Source organism: Lissotriton vulgaris, chromosome 6 (assembly GCF_964263255.1).
Source record: "Lissotriton vulgaris chromosome 6, aLisVul1.2, whole genome shotgun sequence".
NCBI lineage: Eukaryota > Metazoa > Chordata > Amphibia > Caudata > Salamandridae > Lissotriton > Lissotriton vulgaris.
This window is the reverse complement of record NC_141694.1, coordinates 1772946829-1772971893: the sequence shown is the minus strand read 5'-3', so window position 1 is coordinate 1772971893 and position 25065 is coordinate 1772946829. Positions and strand designations below refer to the sequence as shown.

Sequence of the window (25065 nt, the reverse complement as noted above, 5' to 3'; positions counted from 1 at the left end):
GTTCGCCCCTCCCTGGGGGGAAACAAGTGACTATTGGGCCCTGAGAGTTAACCCCTGCCTGGGGTGGAGAGATTTATCAGGAAGTGCTGGGCCTAGACCCAGGGATTAACCCTACTTCGTCTAGTAACCTGCTCAGCCTAGGCCCTGTGCATGGCTTAACTGTATGAAATGTTTGCTCTTGCTCAGAGAGGTGGTTACTAGCCCTAATGAGATGGTTGCCGTCCACCATGAGAGGGTTGTTCTGACATAAGGAGAAGTTGCCTGATTCCTACAAGGCCCAGTTATCCCCTGGGTTGCTCCTTTGATGAAATGTTTAAGGGGATATGCTATGTAGAATATTGCGTTACCCCCTTTACTCCTGCAGTGAAATGATTCTTAAACTGAGCTGCATTGTGGTGACATGTTTAGTGTTATGCCTAAGCTAAGGTGATTGATGCCAATGCACTGCTTAATGTTTGTGTTGCAGGTTGCAGGGGGGCTGAGGATTCATGTTCCTGTCTGGTATTGTATGATGTTTTCCCTTACAGGGGTTGGGTTGGCGTTGCCACGCATGAGGTGTAGTTATGTTAATATGCAACTTACAATTTCAGCCAACCTCTCAAGGATGAAGGCCTGAGTAGGCCCTGCCTGATGCGTAGTTCCCTAGGTGGAGGGGGGAAGAAACCTGATGTTTTATTAAAGGTGATACCGGCCTGATCAATCTTAGGAGTATCTCCTGTTGCTGATGCAGTGTTTACCCCTACGGGAAAGGTTCCAATGGCTAATGAAATGTCTTACATTTGAGGAAGTGATTTACATGTATTGAAATGTTTATTCTCATTCAATGCCCTGCGGATTCCTACTAAAGGTGTGGTGCACTTCTGTGCCTAGGCTGATTACTATGCTAATGTGGTATTTTGCAATTACAGCCTTCCCTGTAGGATGAGAGTCTGAGTTGGCCCCGCCAGATTGGGCTCCAGATCTAATGACAATTTTAACCCATCCTTTTTATTACAGCTGTGGACTATGGACTCAACCCTTTTTATCCCCTGTAAATAATCCCCCTCTGAAGTACTTGGCTCTGGTGCCAGTTGGCGTCATGTTGTGACACTACTGTTTTGCATTCTTTTGCCTTGCAGGTTGGAAACACTACTAAACTGTTTAATTTTCCAACTCAGATTGGTGTCCTGCCTCTTTTGTAGTGTGCCTGGTGTGTTGTCTGAGGGTACTGCGTGAGTGCTTCACATGTCCTCCAAGTTTGGCCTGTCCGCTTGATGCCATGCTACCCCCTTTGAGACTTGGGCAACCCCCATTTCCAACATTTGGTGGCAGAGCGGTGGGATAGGACTTGTGTTTGCGCAGTACCACAGCGGCCACGGGTTACACTGCAAATAGAGCTTTGGATGTAATCCGAGCCTTGTTGTGGGGATTATTGTGTTTTTTGATTGTTTCCTCCAGAAGAGTGTTTTGAATTGTCCCCTTGTTCCACTGGGAGGGTGTGTCCCGGGTGTACCTCGCCACGATGGGGTTGATCTACCAGGAAGTGGAACTGATGGAGTACACCGAACAGGAGGTGATAGACTTCCTCCTGGAGAGAGGGATACCCCCAGTAGGGAACATTAGGAGGAACCTGTTTCTCTATGAGGCCCTCAAGAGGGGAGAGCCCTTAGAGATTGATGGGGACTTGTCTGACTACCCCCCCGAGGTGTTGAAGGGTCAGTGGGTTAGAGACCAGAGAGAGGGCTCCCCATCCAGAACCCTGGGAGGTAGTTATTCCGAGGAGGAGGAAGAGTTTGAGAGGGCGGAGACGCCAGTAGCTGTGGAGGACACCGAAGATAGGGAGTCTCGCACTGGGTCCAGTCCCGGGGGCACTGCCCCATCCCTTTCCCTGTCCCCAGAAGAGTGGGTAGATAGGCGAGAAGAGAGGGAGTATCAGCTGGCGCTGGCAAAGCTCAGGCATACCGAGGGCTTAGCGCAGCTGAGGGTAGAAGAGCAGCGCCTAGAGACTGAAAGAGTCCTAGCGCTGGAGAGGATGGCGGAGGCGGAGAGGGCCTTCGCCAGAGAGAGATCAGCTCAGGTGGGTAGTTTGTCCCCTGAGAGTGGTTTTAGGAGTCTGGATTCACCGAGGTGGGTGGGATCCAGTGGTGGCAGCGAGTGTAGGACCAGTGCAAGGTGTCCCACTCCCGAAGCCCAGGAGACTGTGCCTGATTCCCCGGAGGAGGAGGACGGGTTAGTGTTTAGGGGCAGGGGAAAGCTGTCCCATCAGTCCTGGGGAGAGTTCGAGGAGGAGTGTTGGACTGTACTGGAGGATTGGGTGGTGAGGAGAGCAGTGGAGGATTGGGAAGGGCTGTGCCATGCCGTTATCCGGGAGCACATGCTGAGGAGTTGTTTCCCAAGACTGCGTCACCATCTGTTGCAGTGCGGGTTCTCAGACCCCAGGGAACTTGCACGGGAGGCAGACCTCTGGGTAAGTGCCAGAGTGTCTGGGAAGGCAGAGGGGAGTGATCCTGAAGGGAGTGAGACGGGGAGGTGTCCCAAGGTACCCCAGCTGCGGCCACCAGGCCTGGAGTGTTCTTTAAGAGAACCCCAGCTTGGGAGGCTAGGCTGCCCCGATGTGTCATCCAGAGGGAGGGATCCCCTTATGTCAGGAGAACCCGGAGCATCATTAATCAGAGCTCCAGGGGTTCGGGGGACTGACCAGTCACAGGGTCTAGATCTTGGACTGGGGTTCCGGGTTCAGGAGTTGCCTGGCCTGGAGGGTGGGGTTCCTGTAAAGCAGGTCCCTACCAAATTGACTCCCAGGGGTACCACTTCCAGTGGGAGGGTGCGGAACTCTGGGAGGGGGTGCAGAGGGAGGAAGGTCTCTTCTCGGTCACCGGCTCAGCCACAGGGCATAGATCCCGGGTTGGGTGGCCAGGGACAGGAGTTGCCTGCCCTGGTGGGAGGGACATCTGTAATCAGAGTCCCCCCGGAAGTGACTCCCAGGGGTACTTCTCCGGGTAGGAGGGTGCAGAATTCTGGGAGGGGGTGCAGGGAGAGGGAGGACTCGCCCCTGTCACCGGTTCAGCCTGTGAGTTTCGACTCCAGGTTGGGGAGAGAGTTGTGTGAGGGTGTCCCCAGGCGTAGGAGATGGAGGAACCCAAGGAGGAGAAGTAGGGGGAGGGGAGCCTCGCCCCTAAGGGTTGGTCATTCTGAGGGTGTAGACCCCAGGTGGGTGGACCAGTGGAAATTTGGAGAGAAGAGAGTGGTTCCAGAGTATCACAAGCCTGAGGCTAGAGCCTCCCACTCTAGGAAGGAGAGACATCCCACTAGGGAACACCAGTGGGGTGGTTCTGTTGGTGAAGGGAGGGTTGCGAAAGAGAACCATTGGGTTCCAGAGTGGAGGAGAGACTGCAGGTGCTCCCGTAGTTGCAGGCCTGCGTCCACCTTTTTCCGCCCCAAGCAGGGAAGCCCATCAAGGCATTGATCAGTCTACCCTGGCTTTCGGCTGGGGGGGAGTCGTGTTGGACTTGGCCTTTTTCCCCCAAAATTTTTCGCTTTTGACCCCCTTATCTGAATTGTCTCCCCCATGGGATTAAACCTGTATAGGCCATGAGTGGTGTGAGACACCTTGTAAACATGTAATTACCTGACATAATGTGAACACTTGTAAATATCCCCCATTTTGAAAACGCACCTGACTGAAATGTATTGTTTTTAAAATGGATGCCATGGCCATGGGTTTTGCCACCTGACTGACATAGGTCAGCTGTCTAGATAACATTACCCAGCAACCCCTAGCTTTTGGAGGGAAAGCCTGGCACCCAGGGTGCTCAACCCCTCCCCTAGAACCAGTTTAGGCTAGATGTGCCAACATTCTAGAAGGTCCTGGCACTGCCTGGGAGGAGGGTATAAATAGGGGAAAGTGTCACCAGAGAGTCAGTCAGCGCTGGGACAAGGAAGTGAGGTGCGACCGCCACATGGGCCTGTGAGCTGGGCCCTGCACCCCCATAAACCCCCCCCCCCGCTGCTGTCCCCATGGGCCCCTGACAAGGGAGGGCCCTACCCAGGACACTGACGCTGTGGGACCTTGACCTACGCCAGCGCTGAGGGAAAAAGGTGCCCAGAAGAGGAGGAATGCTGTGGGCTTGAACCCCCCAGGAGGTGAGGAGTGTGCCCCTGGGGCTGGCTGTGGAGCTGTTCGCCCCCTTGGGAAGTTGTGGCCCCTGGGGAAGCGCTGGACTATGAGGAGCTGCGTGTGCTGAAAGAGCTGTGCCCCTTTGAGGCCCCAAGGCCCTGGACGCTGTGGCCTTTTAGAAGCGCTGGGCTGTGAGAAGCCTACTGTGAAGCGCTGTGAACTGCCTGATCCCCTTTGCAGTTCTGCCTGGTCTCAACTGTTGGCTAAGCGCTAGCATTGCCCTAGCGCTAGCCCTCTGAACTGACTTGATTGCCACAAAGCGCTCCTGCTGAGGCTGCTGTCATTGCCCTTGATTAGCGCTGGGAATCGGGAGAGGATTGCCGCCTGAAGTGCCATTGCTGGGGCCCCCCCAAGCGCTCCTTCTGCCAAGCGCCCCACTCCTCAGACCTGTCGTGCCCCGGAGCGCGCTGTGAGCCGTGAGACTGACGTGCCCTGAGGAGCGCTGTTCTTTTCCTCAGAGCTCTGCGACTGCCTGAGGCTGCTGCCCCTGAGGGCGCTGGCTAACCTGTCTACGAAGCGCTGGCTGGGTATTCACCGCCGTGGGCCCGGATCCCTGGAAGGCCGTTCTGCCATCGCCAGTATTGTCGCGGCAGCCCCGATGTCAGGAGGGGGCCGCCAATGTGGAGAGTAGGCGTCACTAGGCCGACGAGGCCGGGAACCACCATCATGGGACAGGGGCCGACGGCCGCGTCACTAGGCCACGCCCCTGCCGCGCAGTGATTGGCCGCGTGGCTGAGCCCCTCAAAAGCCGCGTCCTGATTGTTTCTCGGGCCGTGGGAGCTACAGAAGGCCCGGGAACAGCCGGCGGAACCACCGGAGGGCTCCGAGAGGAGCACGAGCCCTCCCTCCTTCACAAGACGCCACCGCTCTGCCCTGACTGGTCCCGAGGCCGGAGGAGCCTGACGGAGGCCCAGGACCGATCCCCCTAACAGAGCAGGGGCTGAGTAGAGTCTACCGGAGGGCCGGGGCCCTCCTCTGCATTCCAACCTCCGCAAGGGGCTAGTGAGCCCGAAGAGACAGGTAAACCCCCGAAAAGGGGAAAGTTGTGGTTGGGCCCCATTGGCCTTAACGAACTACCGCAGAGGGAGTTCGCCCCTCCCTGGGGGGAAACAAGTGACTATTGGGCCCTGAGAGTTAACCCCTGCCTGGGGTGGAGAGATTTATCAGGAAGTGCTGGGCCTAGACCCAGGGATTAACCCTACTTCGTCTAGTAACCTGCTCAGCCTAGGCCCTGTGCATGGCTTAACTGTATGAAATGTTTGCTCTTGCTCAGAGAGGTGGTTACTAGCCCTAATGAGATGGTTGCCGTCCACCATGAGAGGGTTGTTCTGACATAAGGAGAAGTTGCCTGATTCCTACAAGGCCCAGTTATCCCCTGGGTTGCTCCTTTGATGAAATGTTTAAGGGGATATGCTATGTAGAATATTGCGTTACCCCCTTTACTCCTGCAGTGAAATGATTCTTAAACTGAGCTGCATTGTGGTGACATGTTTAGTGTTATGCCTAAGCTAAGGTGATTGATGCCAATGCACTGCTTAATGTTTGTGTTGCAGGTTGCAGGGGGGCTGAGGATTCATGTTCCTGTCTGGTATTGTATGATGTTTTCCCTTACAGGGGTTGGGTTGGCGTTGCCACGCATGAGGTGTAGTTATGTTAATATGCAACTTACAATTTCAGCCAACCTCTCAAGGATGAAGGCCTGAGTAGGCCCTGCCTGATGCGTAGTTCCCTAGGTGGAGGGGGGAAGAAACCTGATGTTTTATTAAAGGTGATACCGGCCTGATCAATCTTAGGAGTATCTCCTGTTGCTGATGCAGTGTTTACCCCTACGGGAAAGGTTCCAATGGCTAATGAAATGTCTTACATTTGAGGAAGTGATTTACATGTATTGAAATGTTTATTCTCATTCAATGCCCTGCGGATTCCTACTAAAGGTGTGGTGCACTTCTGTGCCTAGTGGTATTGTAGGCTGATTACTATGCTAATGTGGTATTTTGCAATTACAGCCTTCCCTGTAGGATGAGAGTCTGAGTTGGCCCCGCCAGATTGGGCTCCAGATCTAATGACAATTTTAACCCATCCTTTTTATTACAGCTGTGGACTATGGACTCAACCCTTTTTATCCCCTGTAAATAATCCCCCTCTGAAGTACTTGGCTCTGGTGCCAGTTGGCGTCATGTTGTGACACTACTGTTTTGCATTCTTTTGCCTTGCAGGTTGGAAACACTACTAAACTGTTTAATTTTCCAACTCAGATTGGTGTCCTGCCTCTTTTGTAGTGTGCCTGGTGTGTTGTCTGAGGGTACTGCGTGAGTGCTTCACATGTCCTCCAAGTTTGGCCTGTCCGCTTGATGCCATGCTACCCCCTTTGAGACTTGGGCAACCCCCATTTCCAACACTGCTGCACTGTCCAACATTGTCAATGCCCACTCCCCGTTTTTCAACTGTGTCCTCAGTATTCTCGGCATGGTTGATTACTCTAATACTGGCTACCTTCTTTTTCTGAAATTGAGATTTCTTATTTTGAGCAGGTTCCTTGTCTTTGGACTTGGTGTGCTCTCCTGGGTCTGACCGTCCTCTTCTTTCCGAATTCTGTGGAAAAGATCGAGAGGGACGTGTATCAATACTTTGATATCTATCAGGTTTTTTAATATTATCCCTATTTCTAAGGTTATATCTTTTCTCAGAGGGCTCCCGTTGGGGAGACTGGCGTTCTCGAGTCGGAGTTCTTTCCCTCCGTCGAGGAGACCTTCCTCTGGACTGGAAAACTTTTTCCTTGGGAGTGGATTGTTTATTTCCATCCCAGCTCTTTTTAGGAGTGTTTGAATTATTTTTAATAAATAATTTTTCTGGATTTTCGAGCAGTTGGGGCTTAACTGGTTTCCCACCCAAGCTGTCTCTACCTAATTCTTCATAGCATTTTTCTATGATTTTTGCAAGCTCAACAGCATCTTTTATATCTGTTTCCCTCAACTTCTGGCGAATCGCCACAGATGCTGCTTCTCCCTTTACATTGGCTAATAATATAGCCGTGACCTGCTTGAAGTCTTTCAGTAATTTCATACCTAGATTTAAAGCGGGTTCTGGACCGAATTCATTTTGAATCTGTTTTAGCACGTCAGGTATTACCGCCATAGACGGAACACCGTGTGTTTTTGTGTAAATGGAAGCAAAGACTGTACCCCAAGTGTCACAGTCCTCCACGTGTGGTGCGATTCCCATAGGAAGGCAGATGGTCAAGATTCTGTGTTTCTCAATAGGGGTAGTATCAGGAAATACTGCCTCTATTTGAGTGATTTTCTGGGCTAACCAGAAAGGAATTTGTTCCCGTTTTACGGGTGTTTTACCAAGACATGACTGTATGTTCTGTGGTGTAATTTTATTTGTGTTCCCCTGATGAGGGGTCAGCTGGTGTGAATTAACAGCTGGCTGGACTGTTGCAGTCCGTATTACATATTGGACTAATTGCCTATGTATTTTTATTAATGTGTTTAGCTGTACTAACAGCTCTTCTCTAGACATTTTCGCAATGTCAGGATGTGGTGTGTAGCTGGCTAGAACCGGCCACGTGGCTCCTGGTCTACCTAGTGGACCGAGCCTAGTTATGTGATCATTGTGTTTTAGGGCGCCATTAAACCAGAGCAGGTGCTCTTGAAATTTAAGTGGGATTTCAACCTCCTCGAAAGGAGCGTACTCTCCCGGAGGTTCCTCTATTTTGTAATAGTGAAACTCTTGTGTTATAGCGTTTACCGCTGGAAAGTTTATCCATGAATAGAATACCTCTGTCTGCCGATACTCGTGAGCCTCTATCACGAAAATTACTGTACCACCTTGAGGTGGCAGTCCGTTTTCTATAAGTTTTAAAGTTATAGATCTTCTTAACTGGACCGGGATGATAATAGCATCCGGGTCTGTGTACTCGGGACCTTGCTGAGTCGCATCTACTGCGGTCCCAGGGGCTCCGTTTTCTGGCATTGTAAAAATGCGAGGTTTGCAGAGTAGGTTTCCAAGGAGACAAAGATTAGATGCACAATATTTTGGAACACTGTATCCTTCATCGTTGAATAAACCAGAGCTTTACATAGGAATCTCTTCCTACTAAGGTCGGGCGGATTTTAACCTTTCACCCACTCCAGACGTCTATTGGAGTATTTACGGGAGAAAGGGGTGTGAAATATGCACGACTGAGTTACTCTACAAGTCTTACGTTAGTTTATCGCCTTACCAAACGTTAGGGCGCCATGTAGTGTAGTTCCTAGTTTCCCACTAGGCCCTGCGCATTGGAATAACATAAACAGTAGTATCGACGTGGAACTGCTTATATTCCAGGCCTCCACTGACTATGCTAAACTTAATTGGGTTGTGTTACCAACTAGCTCAGAGGTCACTGGAAACTTTCTTCTCTGCATAGGAAGTGATCAGCTTCCTTGGCACAGACAAGAAGGGATTCAGCTTTCCAACAACCGTGCAACATGACAACTTTGCTCCTCAGATCAACAGTCGATCTCTAGGGTTGTGTGAAACAATAGACATAGATTTCACTCAGTCGGTCTAGTGCAGTTTACTTTCACGGTATGTAGAGAATAGAGAGACGGGCGTGTATCAATAAAGGTTAACATTTATTGAACAGTCTTTCTTCTCATACAAGAGAAATGTATTGCCACAATTGCAATAACTGTTATTATAAAAAGTACGTACAGTAAGATAAGAATAGCGAAATAGAACTGTAAAAGCATTGATATGGTTTCTTAGCCATACAATGGTTTAAAAGTAATAAAACATTTATACAGTCATATATACATTAGCTAACATACTCAACTGGTGCTTCTAACTAAGCCTACCCCAGTGTGCCTGACCTAGGCCTAACACGTGAGAAGGGGAGTAAGTAAGTAGCTTAAGTTAAGTTGGTTTTGCCAAGGTTTGTTTCAAGAATTCTCGTCTAAGGGTTTAGTCAACACCATACCTCTGAATAGAATGATGGAGGATTGGTATCTCCTTCAGGGGTCTCTCTCGATATCCCAGTCACCTGCGAGGGTAAACTGGAAGCGCCGGGACTGGATTTCTCAGCACGAGAAAGGCAGCGGCTTCTCTCAGCGCGTCGAGGAAGGAGGGGTGACAGCGTCCGCGGGCAGCTGGGCTGGATGTCTTCGCAGAGGACGGCTGCACGGCTCCTCAAGCGTACTGCACCATAGGTCGCGCTGTAGCGGCGATAATGGTAATCAGTAGCTTCACCACCACAGGATAGCAGGCTGCAGCGACAGAGTGCTAGTTTTTACCAACACGGGGTCATGCAGGCAGCTGGCATCAGCAACATGTTCGCTCATTGCTTAAGGCAACGTTGGTAATATTTATACCTGACAGGTGCCGGGTTTGACGCAAGTTTGCTGGACATAAGACGTCAATTAAAGATGTCACTAGGAAGTGATAGTTATCAGTTGCTCATTAGAGTTCCATTACTAATCAAAACATAGCAAGCGGGGATTTCCAGGTTTGCTAAGTTTTTATCTTGTTGAAGAACTCGGAGTGTTATCTAGGAATATCAGATAGTGACTGCTGCTCTGTCATTGCACTAATTGGTCGCAAAGGAAGTAGCAGAGAGTCATGCTGGAATGTGGCTCTGTGGCTCTGCTCGTGTGAGGCCAGAGATGACTTTACAGAAAATCGCACTTGAACGGTTATGCCAATATAGGGAAAAAGGGGCTTTATAGCCGAATAGGGGCATAAGGTCACAGTATCGATCAGGAACCTAGATAAGCACATGACAGGGCCGGCCAAACATTCATGCGCGCTTTGCATGTTCTCCACCCAGGCTGCATTAGAGCCTGGGTGAAAAACATGCCCAGGCCCCCATTACCCGTCTGAGCGCCAAACCACAGTGCTTAGACCAATCACAACACGGCACTGTTGCGATTGGCTTAGGGGGAACCTATCCTGCTTCCTGTTAGAACAGAAGTCAGGAAGAGGAGGGAACAGAAGGGCACGGCTGGCAGGTACGTGATTTGTTCCTCTCCTTCCACCCCTACCCCACTCTCCCACCTCCGACCCCACCCCACTACTGATTATCAAGAGCAGCCGTGACAGCTTCTCGTTGCTTGTTTCTCTATCCTGGACTCTACATTCCGCCTAAGTTTGCACTGTACAAATGCAACATAAATACGTGCATAATATGAACAATACCTTGTATTCACTACTGCAGTTGTGCCATTTCAAAGCACTATAAGTAACAAGTGTTACCTCTGCACGCATTATTAGTGCACTATTGTTCCCAGAGTATTAGAGGGTGATTTGGTGCTGCTGGGATCCAAACTCAGGCCATCAGTTCACACTACATGAGAACCAGCACTTAAATCTCAATGATAAAGCTGAATCCACTGTTTGTCATTGCAGCCATATATATTTACGTCCTGCCCTTTGCCAAATGCAAACACGTTTGTAGAAGGAATGTAAGTATGTACAATGCAGGCTTCGAGCCAATACTTGGTGAAGTAAACTGCATCATTCCATTCCATGCAGCAATACGGAGAATAATGCGGACATAATATCCTGCCTTTTACCCGTGGGAATGTAATCCACTCCAGTTAATCCATCACTGCATGATGCCGGATGTCATTGGTCCATGGCTGTCCTTAGGTTCTCTTTAATTCCCCTCCGCGGTATTACATTCGTTGACCTGAGGTGTCTGTCTTCATTTTTTTTAGGTCAGGGGTTTCACTGCACAGCTGTCCAACAGACCTTCTGCTGCTAACAATATAAACAGAGTGTGACCTGGGGCTGCCAGCTTCGACCACTAGTTACTTTTTTTTTTGATTTTCAAAAACCTTTATTACGGTTCAACAACTTCATACATCTCTGCGTACTGCCTACAACCGCTGCGCGGCCAGCATAGCAACAGGGTAGTGTAATTAACCAGCAGATTATCGGGTGTGTAGGTGTAAAGAGTGGAATACACAGCATGTCGCCTACAACCCCTCAGGGCCGGCCGCATCAGTGGGGTGTAGCGGATTGTGATGGTGTATATTATATTAACAATCTCACAGAGACGGAAACGTTGAACTGAACAACTTAGGCAACCGGCAAGTGCATAGGTCTGTCATTTCTGATATATAATTAGCAGTTCGAAAGTTAGCAAGGAATGTAGTAGTTGCGACACAGTCCCAGATCAGAATGGGCGTACAGGGCAGCAATCGCCCCAGTCATGTCCACGGAGGAGGAACAATCATGTTGGCATGGGAGTCCCAGCAGATGGTGAGTGTCTGTCATGTCAAGGTCTATATTTCTCGGTCTTTAGCGTGGTCTAATAATTAAGTTTGTAGCGGGCCCCATATGTCTCTTGGGTGTGATGAGGGAGGCTGAAGTTCCGCGTAAGTGTGTAGACCCTCCTAACAGTAAATTAAGTCGTGGATCCAGCTCTTAAATTTCGGCGCCCTCCCTCTTCCCCATTTGCATGCTATTTGTCGTTTAGCAAGTAGCAGCGCTATAGAAGCGAATTTCCGTACTTTGGCAGGCATGGGTGCAGTGTACCCTAATAGTGTAGTGATTGGATCTTTGGGAACATGTGTTCCGGTCATTTCATCTAGTGCAGTGAGTACCTCCTCCCAATAGCTGTGCACTGGCGGGCAGTCCCAGGCTAGGTATTGAAAGCCCCCTCTTTCCCGCATCGATCACAGCGAGCATGGTTACGGAGTGTCAGTTTGTGTAGTTTTACAGGCGTGTAATATGGACGATGTAAAAATTTGAAATGGATCATCCGGAATCGGCTAATGGAGGAGATCTCTCCTGTTTGGGTAGAGCAGTGTGTCCACTGTTCATCAGTCAGAGGGTGACCCAGCTCCCTCTCCCACGCTCCGCCGGATACAGGCGAGTCATATTCCCTGTTGGATTGTGTCGTAAGATATAGAGTGGACAGTGTATGTTATGGGGTCTCTTTCTGCAGTAGGACATGTATAGGTAACATAGTAGAGGGTTCTAGAGGAAAGGAAGGTGTGGCTGTCCTCATGTCTCGCTGGAGACTAATATAGTAAAAGCGGTCTAAGGCAGTGGGTGTAATGTCTTTAAAGAAGTCTTCACTGGTTTTGAATTTCCCTGCAGCATAGAGTTGACCCCATGTTTGTATAGAGAGCTTACGGAAAAGGTTTCGACAGCCGCCCTCTTGGGTGACCGGGAGATCATGTCGCCCGCACCGGGAGGAGGGGAGAGTAGATAGGCGTACATCTGGTTATGTGAGAAAGGTCGTGCCATGCCCTGACAGTGCTCTGGACAGTATTTTGAATATTGTGCCTGGGGACTGGGGGGATGCTAATGTAGGTAGCACTTGGAGTGGGGCGTTTATGCCCATCTTCAATCGCTAGGTGGGGCATATATGGGGGAGGTCGCATCCAGTACGCCGCAAAGTGTGCTTGTGCGCAAATATAATGTCAGGTATGGCGAATCCTCCCTGTTTAGAAGGGCGGGTGAGCATGCTCCACTTGAGACTGGCCTGTTTCCCTCCCCATACTAATCAAATTAGCTGGGTCTGTAGGGCTGCAAAGAAATGGCGACTGGGGGGATAAGGAATGTTAACAAATAAATATAGCAATTTGGGTAGGATGACCATTTTAATTAACAAAGCCCTACCAGCCATAGATAATGGTAGTGCAGTCCATCTTGCAATCTTATCCGTGATGTCTCCCAAGCGCCCATAGTTAGCAATCAAGAGCTCGTCCTGCGAGCGGGTCACGGTAATACCCAAGTATGTGAGTGTATCCTCGCACCACCCAAGGGGGAAATCTGGCGTGAATTGCACGGCAGAGTCAGTGAGTGGGTATATTTGGGACTTGGACCAGTTGATGTTAACTCCCGACATTTGGCCGACCACTGGTTACTTTGGCCAGCCTCTCAGTCATTGGTTGAGAATTTGTCAATCACACATTGGCTCAACATAGTGGAAGAATAATTTCCAGGCTAATACACTTTCTTGGCTGTTTATCCTTCCGCCTCCACTGCTCTGAACTGCATGAAGGACTATATTACAATGATAGCCCTTTAAGTCCATCCTGCTTGCTACCTCCCGTCTGTCTCACTTTAACGTTGTAACGCTGCATGTGTTAGCACATGTAACTCAGACCTATTGGTTTTCCTTTGTTTGGGAGTTACTAAAATGTTAAATGGCATGATGGACAAGGAATTATACATTTCCCATCTACTACAGCTTTTTTTTTTTTTTAAATCTCACCTTTATCCTAATCACAAATTCACAAATCATCTTTTCGCTCTCATATTTTACTTCTTCTGGCCTGCCCACGCGTCCATGGCCAGCTCTCCTGATACAACTGGTTCAGCGATGAGCTCAACAACAAACGGGTCCACTGTCCAGACCGCCATCCCCCGTCACCTCGATGCTTGTCAAGAACTGTCTGAGGCTCTGCAGAGTTCTGAAGGTACACCTGTTTAGTACCCCCGATAGCCCGTGGAGACCCTGAAGGGTTGAAAAAACCCCCTCCTCAAAACTAGTCCATGCAAGTTGATAACCAACTCTGTTGTGACCCACAAGCACTCTGCAGCAGCTGAAATGGGACTTCTGCGCTATACAAAAATACACAACACAACAAACAAGCATCAGCATAGCCAATAGGTTTCGCCTCTGGGACCTTATAAGTGTTTTGCCAGAAGTGTTTGGAAGTTTGGTAAGAGATGCAATTTAACATAAAGGGATACCACACCTCATTGATACATTCAGTACCTGCAGTTTAATCAAACGAGAAGAGGGCATGGGGAAACCTCTTATAATATCTCAATTAATGGAGAAGGTACGCTTTACTGCATCTTGTGCGTGCTTTCACCTTATAAATATTTAACACCTGATCCGAGGCAGTTGAATGCTTGAAGCGAGAAGTGAGGGAGAGAGGAAGGGAGGGAGAGAGAGACGGAGTGAGGAAGAGACAGAGAGAGGAAGAGCCGGAGAGAGTAAGAGGCGGAGAGAGAGAGAGAAAGGGACGGAGAGAGGTAGGGACAGAGAGAAGGAGGGAACAAGGGAGGGAGGGAGAGAGCAAGGGAAGGAGAGAGTGAGAGGAAGTGAGGGAGGGAGAGAGGTAAGAAGAGCGGGAGGAAGGGACGGAGAGAGAAAGGGACGGAGAGAGAAGGGATGGAGAGAGAAAGGGACGGAGAGAGGGAGGAAGAGAGGGATGGAGGGAGGGATAGAGGGCAGGGGCGGGAGGGAGAAAGGGATGGAGGGAGAAAGAGGTAGGGAAGGAGAGAGTGAGGAAGAGCAGGTGGGAGGGAGAGAGGAAGGGACTGAGGGAGGGAGAGAGGAAGGGAAGGAGAGAGTGAGAGAGAGGAAGTGAGGGCGAGAGGGAAGAAGAGCGGTGGGAGGGAGAGAGGAAGGGACGGAGAGATCAAAGGAGGGAGAGAGGAATGGAGGGCGGGAGAGAGGGAGAGAGGGAGCGATGGAGGGAGTAAGAGGTAGGGAAGGAGAGAGGGGGAAAGGAGGGCGAGAGGAAGGGACGGAGGGAGGGAGAGAGGAAAGGTCGTAGGGAGAGAGTAAAAAAAAGAAAGAATGAGAAATAGCAATGAAGAGAGGGGTGAGAATGAGAAAGAAGACAAGAGTTAAAGAGAGAATAGAGAAAGCAGAAGAAAAGAAAGGTGAGAGGAAGAGAGAAAGACACACATGTAGCGCAGGAGTGAGACTATGAAAGAGTGACCGAAAGAGACGGGTACGAGAGAGTGAGCGAGAAACAGGGTGAATAAGAGAGATGAACAGCTAGAGAGGGAGAGAGAGAGGGGTGGAGACTGAGTGAGAGAGGCATGTAGACTTCACCGGCAGCAGGGTAGACGCTGTCCACTTGGGTCGGTAAGTATTCACACAGGTCAGTGTGAGATGCGCAGCCTTTCAAGCGCAGTCTAACTAAATGCAAACAAAACTGTGAGTAAAACATATCGGACATTAAAATGAGGCGTAGAAAAAAGAGAAACGAATGCTAATCCGAAATGCAGTTTTAGCTGGACCTCCTTGAAGCACTGACATTTTACTGAAGCGCTGACTGTGGCGGGTGCGCTCTTTAGTAAGTTTGTGCCATTATATTTCCTGAACCATGCAGCATCCGCTAAATTTATTTCACTTCACTTGTGCAAAACCATACCGTGACATGCAGAGCTGTCAAGCTAATCAAACATAAGGATTAGGGCGTTTGAGGGGCCATGGATGAGTAGGGAATGCAAGAGACCTGCTGGTGAACTTGGGGCAAGGAGAGCACATGCACATTTGGAGGGGGCGGCAATATGGAAACAGCTGTAAGAAGGAAAAAAAACACACAAGTCATCTAACAAAAAGGACAAGAGGCAGTGCAGTTGGGGTTTCAAATAAGCAAGCAAACGAGTGACCAAGTCAACCGATTATAAGCAAAGGGGCATCGTCCACAAAGTACTTGAGAGGTTTGTCGCAACTAGATATCTACGAAAAATCCCCTCCAGCAGGGCCTGAGCTCAGGGGCTGCCTCTCCTGATAACACCCCTGCATCCTCACTGCTACCTCGGGGTGGGCTGTGTGCCCGACCCCGAAGCAGAAGCACCCTGGAGAGCAAGTCGATGCAGGCCTGCTGGGGAGCACGAATGGTATTGGCAAGTAGCCCATGTTCTTATAGATAGCTTGAAGCTGTCTGTGAGGACAATATTAAATCAATTAGGCGCTAATCAGGATAAGCGCTTTAATGTGCAACTTCCTGCCTGTAATCCGCTTGTTAAAGGTGGGGGAGGTGGCAGGGCTGACCTGTAATAAAACCTGTAATGAATGAGGAGGGGGGAAGACTGGTCGTTTGTCACTGTGGGGGGGGGGGGGGGGGGGGGGGGGGGGGTCAGAACTAGAGGCGAGAAAAAGATGTATGTCAGGGAGAGAGCGAGGCACGTGGAATAAGTGAGATGGAAGCAGGAAAACGGTGGTAATGAGAAGCCAGAAGAGACAAACTCAGAAAGAAATAGGCAGGTATGAGAAAATAAACAATAGAGGCAAACAAGCATTTGCGGGCGGCATGTGGCGACCGTGTTAATAATGAAAGCAAGCACCGTGACCTGGGTGAGGAAGAATACTGAGCTGCGCACGTTCCATTGTTGAAGTTAACAAGCAGCAGCTGTTTTGAAGTACTCGTGCACTTCATGAAACATGAAGCGCAGTGCCGTGAAGTGGAGAGGTTGTGAGAGAGAGGGGGAGCAGGAGCTGAGCCCGCGAGTGGTGCACGCGCTCTTGGGAGAACAGTCTACACTTTTCAAGCACTGAACTCGTGCTTGTGGCTCGCCACTGCTCTTACCCGCAAGGTGGATGCTGCCACAAGCACGAGTGCAGTGCTTGAAAAGTGAAGACTGATGGCTAAAGGTCCTCCTGGAGCAGCGCATGCGCGCTGCCTAGGCGAGACCTAAAGAGGATTCCAAACCTGGCCTCGCTACATAGAAGTGAAAGGATGAAAAGCTGAAAATGAACACTGCAACAATCCCAGTAAAAATATCATTCAGATTTTCTCTGTGTTGATCACCGTCTAGTTCTCCACTTATTCTCCCTTCTTCAGACTCCTTTGCTCCAATGGCTCTTTCCTCTTTTCTCGCGGACATTTCCGAATCCCATTTCGGTCATTCACAATTACTGATTTCGGCTACTGCATGATACAATAAAGACAAACTGTTGCCATAGCTGTCTCGGATAACAGTGTCTGATCTACTGTCTCTTCTTCCATCTCGGTCCCTTTTGCCTGTCGACAAATTTGCAGCATTCTGCGGTTATATTTTCATTAACTTTACTTCTGCTGCACACAGAGTGCTTCCGCTTTCCTTCAATGCCTAGAGGGTCTATCTACTTAGTACAATAACACATACAGATTATTTTATTTAAAAGGCTTCAGTTTCTATTCTCAAATAAGATTTTAACATGCTTAGCCTTTTTCTCTCTGTTGTTCAACTGCCCATCCTGCTGATAAAGCTAGGGTAAATCACATTATTTTTACATCTTGCAAGTCTAAGTGTTTGCTAGTCATCATTGGTTATTTTCTCCTCTGTAACGTTGTTATGTTGTAGAGAAAGTGCGCTTGTGCAGCACTATAGGGAAACGTATTCAATGAAAGGGAATTAAAAAAAAAACATTTAGAGAGATGACCACCTGGGTCTGTATTACCTAAAGTGCCTGAGGGATGAAACAGGCGTGTATACCTGTGTGCGTAGCTGGGCACTTCGATATCACAGAAGAGGCTACATTTGCATATGCGGCTCCTTCTGTAAAAGAGATTGTGCCGGTGCCCATATAGCAAAGCACGATTCTAAGGGAGCGCTTCATGATTAGCATGGAGGGCTTGACCACATTAATGAGAGAAACACTTTGCCTCTGCGGCCACGCCGTATTAAGGATGAGGATGCAGAGGCAAAGAAATTGTCAGGAGGAACACTGTGTGCTAGAAAGAAGTGGAGCACAGCCAGACACCGCTAAAGGCGGCCCACGCATGGAGAGTAGAGGGGGTCCATGTCACTCACAGCACTCACCTACAGGATCTCTGACCCCCTTTCAAAGGCAGGCTGGGAGCCTCCGGCACTGTGAAGGGCGAACCAGCTGCTTCAAATACATCAATCTGCCTTTCAATAATATGGTGCCCCCAGGGAAGGCACAAGTTTGAGTCTGCTATTAAGGTAGAGCATTATCTGTAACTGAGTGCACTATACCAGTTTGTGCCCAGCACAATAACTAATTAAAGGACAACTGTGGTGGAAACAGGGGCATTGCACTCTATGTATAATAGTCTCCGGTGCAATCCCACCTTAGGTGAAAACAAAGATGAGGGTCTATCTGTGTTGTACCATAATACATATCTGACATCAAGACAATGGATCAGAGAGAGTACAATATAATGGCACGAGGAATACTCATTTAAGTAGCAATGTTATGTAAAAATAAGTAAACAAGCATTGGCAAAGCAATAGGTCTCATCTTTGAAAGATGTTGACTGATCTTCTGGACTTGCCAATGTTTGTTTCGAACAGCTTCAGAAAAAAGAAAATATAAATGCCCATTTCGGATGCTGACCGCATTGGAAAACATAGTCAAAATGGTCGCTGGCAGCAGCGGGATGACGTATTCACAATCATGTGTCGCTATGCATGCATACATTTGTGTCATGACACGGAGGAAGGTTTTTGTTTTTTACTTTCAGTTTGCTGTTCCAAGATTGTGTAATGCAAATGCACATTATAGAGAACGCAGTGGTTCAGTAGAAAATGGCAGTTGTCAGGCCCTCCAAAAAACAAAGAAACGGGCTGGGCACAAGAGCTGTGGAGGAGCAGGGGGATTCGGGTGAGCAACTCGGCGGAGTGGTAGGTGGTACTGGAAGGGGGCTAGAAAAAAAATGTTTTAAAAAAATGAGAGTAGCGTGAGATGCAAAAGAGGAGCTGGGAGGAGCAACACCGAGAGCACGGGGCTATAAGGAGGAAGCGACACAAGAAAGGAAAGGAAAGGAAAGCCATTGAGTAAGAAGCAAGCAAATGAGATAGTCAAGAAAGCCACTAAGGTATTGAACACTTTTATTACGTATAAAACAATACCTGTCTGGTGTGGATTTTTGCTTAGATCAGCAAAATACTGGGTACTGAGAGGAACCTAATGCAATTCATGATACGTCAATTGCAATTCACAAAGGGTGTTTTGATAATTTGATGCCCAATCGCAAAATATTACCTACGACATGCCCTGCTGCCATTGTTCCTCAAAGCTAGGAAACAATCTATAGTGCAAACATACAAGATCATATCAGTAAAAGAAATCCTGCGAGGTGCCAAGCTTACATCTCCCCCTCTTGTGTGCTGTTGAGATGGTCGCAGTATTTCCCAGGAGGTTTTGGGGATCTTTAGAATAATGAAGCAGGCTGATCTGCTACTGACCAGCTAAAGCCCTCCTTTCAGCATTCATCAGAATTACAATGCAGACGAGACATTGGCACCAGCCCAGACCAAAGAAAAACATCTAGAAAATGAGGTCACCTTGATGTGTGTGGCATGACAGAGCGTATTTACAAAAAACACAGGCCCTGGTGTACGTCAACATGTCTTTATTCCTTTACAACATGGCACTGTTTTTCTTATGCCTGCGTACATAATGGGTGTCTTTAGATTCTAATTTTGCTTTCCGATTGTTCTGATGAATTTGCATATAATTGTTCATGCCTATGAAATTATAGTAATACTGCAGTTTATTGTTCTGTGTTTCTGATTGGAATTTATCTTTACAAAACGGAGTAATAAAAAAGGATCTCACACTGGCATGCCACGCATGCCAGCTGTGCGAACAAGCAGCTGGCTGAGCGAGTTCATGCCAGGGCACCCATGATCTGATGCCTGATGTGCTCACGCATGCGAGGTCGCAGCTGCCCAGCAGGGAGCCGCCGCACTGGCAGCAGACGAGTGTGTGATACGGCATGACGTGGCATCCTTCCATCGTGAGGGAGAGGGGCTGCAAGAATCGCCTGTCTGAACACTAGAAACAGAATCTGACGCTGAACTATCAGAGCCAGACAAACTCCACACATTCATGAAATGATGCCATCAGACAGACTGACATTAATAGTGCTGCTGTGCTAGTACCTCACTAAGCAACATTGTTCCAAAGAAGGGCAAGAGAAAAATAACTTCACCAAGTCTGTCAAGATTCCAAAGAGGATGGCTTCTGTTGCCATGGTTCCTTGACAGGCTAAATAATGCTTACAAAGCCCATCTTAGACAGAGCTGGCACTCTGCTGGTGTTTCACCAGGATTTTTATGTGAAGGGTGATGAAAACAAATTATAAATGGGGGGGGGGGGGGGGGGGGGGAAATCGACAGAAGACAGACACATTTTTAGAAGTAGCAAACATAAATACAAACCACTGAAAGAGTATTTTAGAAGCAGATAGACTATTTCCAAATATGTACTGGGGAGAGGATGTAGCCTAACGGTTAGGGCAGTCAAATTCAAGTCTGCTGAACCGGGTTCGAGTCTCGGCAATGACGCTCAACATCCTGTGATTCTAGGCAAAAATGAATGTATCCTTGTGTAAGGCAACTGGTGCTCATGTAAAGCGCGCTGATACCTTCGAATCAACTTAGTGCTTTTGAAAACAAACAAAAAAAATGTACTACAGAAAGCAGAGGCGGCACACCTTTTGTTGTCCAACATGGGTTAAATGGCCTTTGCATCAATTAGTACTCAAGCATTATCGTCTGAAGAACCTATTAACACATAGTAAAGTAGCACCCATCTTACCAGGCAACAACTACCCGAACAGCTACTCGTCGTGCACGCTTAGTACAGGTTATCACATATCATTACTTTTTTATGTTACAAACTTACCCATAGCGGTGTCTGGCAACGTCCCTGCTCAGCCTTTCCGACAGGTAGGCACCAATCCTGTCCAACTTTTCTGGAGCAGACAGGGCATAGAAGGTCAGTTTTTCCATATTGGATTTCACCAGTCCATCCTGACGATGAAGAAAATAGAGTTAAACTGTGATTCTTATGTGATTTACATTCTGTAACAAAAAAAAATAAAAAATGAGAGAGCAAAGCTGGCATAGTTCTTTTATTTCTGTCTTTTTGGAGTCTGCAGGCTGCTTCAGCCTCTTGTAGAAAGGTCTATTGTGTACAATACCAATACTTAAAGTGGGCTTTGGATCATTCATCGATTGGCTTACTTATTAATCACATTGGTTTGCTATTTATATTAATTGACTTTCCTTCCTCTTCCTGTATTTGCCCCGCCCTCCCTTGGAACATAGCTGTTTTACAGTGTTTCTGGTGTGATGGGTTGGATCCTTCCACTGCTTACAATCCAAGAACGTCTTTTTTCTTCCACCACTCCATTAGAGAATGTATGTGTTTTACTCTTTGCCCCTAGAATGCTTGTTTTCTTTTACGTTTCTAAATCCGTCATTGCTCTCCCCCCTTCCACACCGTTTCATTGCTTTTAGGCCCAGTTTGCCCTAATTCTTCTACTCGTCTCTCATCCTTCCATACCCCTCCATTTCTATTTATACCCCTACATACCCCTCTGGTGTGCACATGGGGTTTTACTGTCTCGCAGCCAGCTGCTTCGCTTTTGAGTCTGTGTCATCTTTCCCTCACTATGTGTTCAAAGCTTAATTTCACTGCTTTCATTTATTTATTAGTAAAGAGCAAGTTATTTACCTTCGGTAACGCTTTTTCAGGTGGATACAGTATCTGCCTGTGGATTCCTCACCTTATGAATATCCCCTGCGCCAACATTCCGCTGAATCTTTTCCTAGCTCTCCACGCCGACGAGGACGTCGGCTCCGCTCGCGACTCTGCATGATGTCACAGGAGCCATAAGAGAACCTCGTCGGCGTGATGACGTCAGTTCCACCCATTTTTTCCATGCCTCCGAGGCGAAACAGGTGGACTGACAACAAACCATAGTATACACAGTACATAACATTTGAATCAATATACACAGAATAACATCAAAAAGGAAAGCTCAAGAAAATCAGTAACGTGTTCTTCTGATGGATACATATGCCTGTGGATTCCTCACCTTATGAATAGATTCCCACAGCAGTCCCACTCCTTGAGGACTTTTTCCTACACCAAAAAGTCCTGCATGACAGAACGCGCGAAATGGCCCTCCCTCCTCACCTCGGAATTTAAGCAGTAATGCATTGCGAAAGTGTGGAGGGAGGCCCAAGTCGCTGTCTTACAAATGTCCAACACAGGAACACGTCTGGCCAAAGCAGAGGTAAAAGACTTAGCTCTAGTAGAATGAGCTCTTAGTGGAGTGGTGTGGCTTACTGGTTAGAGGCGGCAGACCCGGAAGCAGAGAACGGCCCGGGACCAGGGTTCAATTCCCGACGCGGCAGGGTCGTGGACTAGGGTCAGCGGACTCGATAATTCTCGCCTCGGTGCCTACTCTAACCAGGGATCACACTGGGCAACTCTGGGCATTAGCTTGCCTCATCTCTACAACGACCCCCCACATTCGCCGGGGATGCCTGGTTTCACCTTGGAGATACCCAGTAGGGACCATCTCACAGGGATAGCCAGGACGGGTTCCCCAGCGGTCTACAGCGCCACGACGCCTCAGGGCAGCAGTTCGCTTTACAAGACACATACATTTACATTTACGTTTTTACCCTCAGGTGGATCCTTACCAGCAAGGGCGTAGCAGATCTCGATGCACAAGATGAACCACCTAGACAGAGTACGCTTGTGCACAGCTTTGCCTTTTGAGTGTCCAACGTAGCCCACAAAGTGCTGATCGTCCAAACGTAAATCCTTTGTTCTGTCCAAATAAAAGCTCACCGCTCTTTTAGGGTCCAGGCGGTGAAGTCTCTCCTCCTACTTGTAAGGTTGAGGGGGAGGATAAAACACAGGGAGAGTTATGGACTGCCCCAGATGGAAGGGAGTAACTACCTTAGGCAGAAAAGCAGCCCTGGTCCTGAGGACCCTCCTTTCAGCATGTATGGTCAAAAACTGAGGTTTCGAACTAAGAGCCTGAAACTCACTCACCCTCCTTGCTGAGGTAATTGTCACCAGAAAGACGGTTTTAAAAGACAAAAGTCTCAAAGGGCAGCTATGAAGGGGTTCAAACGGGGAACCCATTAAAAAAGTTAAAACAAGATTAAGATCCCATTGGGGCATAACAAAAGGAGTAGGAGGATAAATCTAAAAACAATATGAGACCTAAATAAAGACGGCTGATCAGGTAGACACAGAAAAGCTGAGAAGTCTGACAAGTAGCCCTTAACCGTGGCCACAGCACAACCCTGCTGGGCCAAAGAAAGAGCAAACTGAAGAACATTCGATAAGTGGGCCTTTAAAGGGTCAATGGATCTCTCTCCACACCATTTAACGAACCTAGACCTTCTGTAGGAGTAAATGGACTTGGTGGAGTGTCGCCTGGCCGATAAAATAACATGCTCCACGTCAGGCAAGAGAGAGAAGGAACTCCGGTTTCTCCGTTCAATCTCCAGGCATGACGGTGCAGGATCTGGAGATGGGGGTGTAGAACCTGCCCCTGCGACTTTGAGAGGAGGTCTGCCCTGAGAGGGAGACAGAGCGAAGGGTGCGATGAGAGGCGAAGTAGATCTCTGTACCACACCCTTCTTGGCCAATCCAGGGCCATCAATATAACTTGGGCCCGGTCTTGGCAAATCTTCCTCAGAACCAAAGGAATCAAGGGTATGGGAGGAGACGCGTAAAGGAGTTGTGAACTCCAACTCAACTGAAACGCGTCCCCAAACGCTCCCTGCTTTGGAAACTGGAGACTGCAGAATGACGGGCAGTGCGCATTCGAGAGTGGCAAACAGGTCCACCTGAGGAGTCCCCCACGTCCGGAAGATGTGTCAAACTACCTTTTGATGAAGCCTCCACTCGTGGTCGGTGTAGAACTGCCGCTGGTCCTGAGCCCAGGATCAGAGCCGCAACGCCTCTCTGCAGAGACGATACAACCTTACTCCTCCCTGTTTGTTGACATACCACATCGCGGTAGTGTTGTCCGTCAGGACTTGAACCGACTGACCACAAAGGGAAGGGAGAAAGGTCTTGAGTGTCAAATGTATCGCCCGCAATTCCAGAAGGTTGATGTGAAGCAACCTTTCCTCGGGAGACCAAAGACCCTTGATCTCCAGATGAGCACCCCACCCTAGGGTAGAGGCATCCATTATCACTGTGGCCACCGATGGAGAAAGATGGAAGGGCTTTCCTTGAGGCAGATTGCCCTCCAAGCTCCACCAAGACAGATCTGCTGCAGCTTCTCTGGAGATCCTGACTGACTCTCTGAGATCTTCGTTGTGCTGATACCACTGCCTGCGAAGACACCACTGGAGCGCCCTAATGTGTCAGAGTGCATGGTTTACCAACAGAATACAAGAAGCGAACAGACCGAGCAGGCGAAGGACCTTCAGAACTGGAACAACCGCTCCATTGTGGAATAAAGGGATCATCTCCTGAAGGTCGAGAATTCTTTGTGGAGGAGGAAATGCTCAACACACAGTAGTGTCCAGTAACGGCCCTATGAACAGGTTGCGCTGAGAGGGCACCAGGTGAGATTTGGGCACATTGACTGAAAAACCCAAGTCGAACAACATTTGAGATATTACCCGCAGATGATGAAGCACCATCTCTGGCAACTCCGCTTTGAGAAGCCAGTCATTCAGATAGGGGAAAACAGGAATCCCTGGCCTCCTGAGATGAGCTGCCACCACTGCCATCAACTATGTGAAGACCTGAGGTGCAGTAGTAAGACCAAACGGGAGGACTGCAAGCTGGTAGTGCTGCGACCCACCTGTAAAACGGATACTTCCTGTCCGACTTCAGAATGGGAATGTGAAAATGCGCACACCATCCAGTGCTCTTCCTGCAGCGCTAGATGAACCTGTGCAACGGTCAGCATCTTGAATTTCTCCTGTTTCAGGTAAAAATTCAAGATACTGAGGTCCAGGATCGGACGTAACCTGCCGTCCTCTATCGCACCTTTTTGAAGTAATGCAAGAACCTCCTTCTGCAGAAGAAGCAAATGGACCTCTGAACAATAACCTCGGCAAGGAGGGTAGGGAGGAGGAAATTCCTGAAAGGGAAGGGCGTACCCATTCTCCACAAGGTTTAAAACCCAAAGGTCGGTTGTGACTGATTTCCAATCTTGCAGAAAGTGAGACAGCTGGCCCCCTACAGGACCCACATGTTCCAGGATGGGGGATCTAGGGCTGCTTTTCTGCGGTACCAGAAGGAGTGGGAGAGCCAGAAGAGGAGGAGGAGAGATTGCAGGTTGAACCATGTTGGCGACCTCCAGCTCTACCTCTATATAGTGGATTTTGTTGCTGTTGTTATGGTTGACGAAAGTTGCGAAAGGAAGACCTTCCAAAGCCTCGATATCTATTGAAGCCAAAACCTCTCGACTGGGTCTGCAATCCCAAGGATTTCGCTG

At 48.7% G+C, this 25065-nt stretch overlaps 1 protein-coding gene across 3 annotated transcripts in view; it reads right to left on the bottom strand.

Moving 5' to 3' along the window:
- Positions 1–25065, bottom strand: part of EFR3B (EFR3 homolog B) — a 1036998-nt gene that overhangs the window by 699802 nt on the left and 312131 nt on the right. For all 3 annotated transcript variants that reach the window (XM_086928032.1, XM_086928030.1, XM_086928031.1), the window contains exon 3: positions 20481–20608. In XM_086928032.1, coding sequence (XP_086784158.1) covers positions 20481–20608 — 128 coding nt within the window. The remainder of the gene's footprint in view (positions 1–20480; positions 20609–25065) is intronic.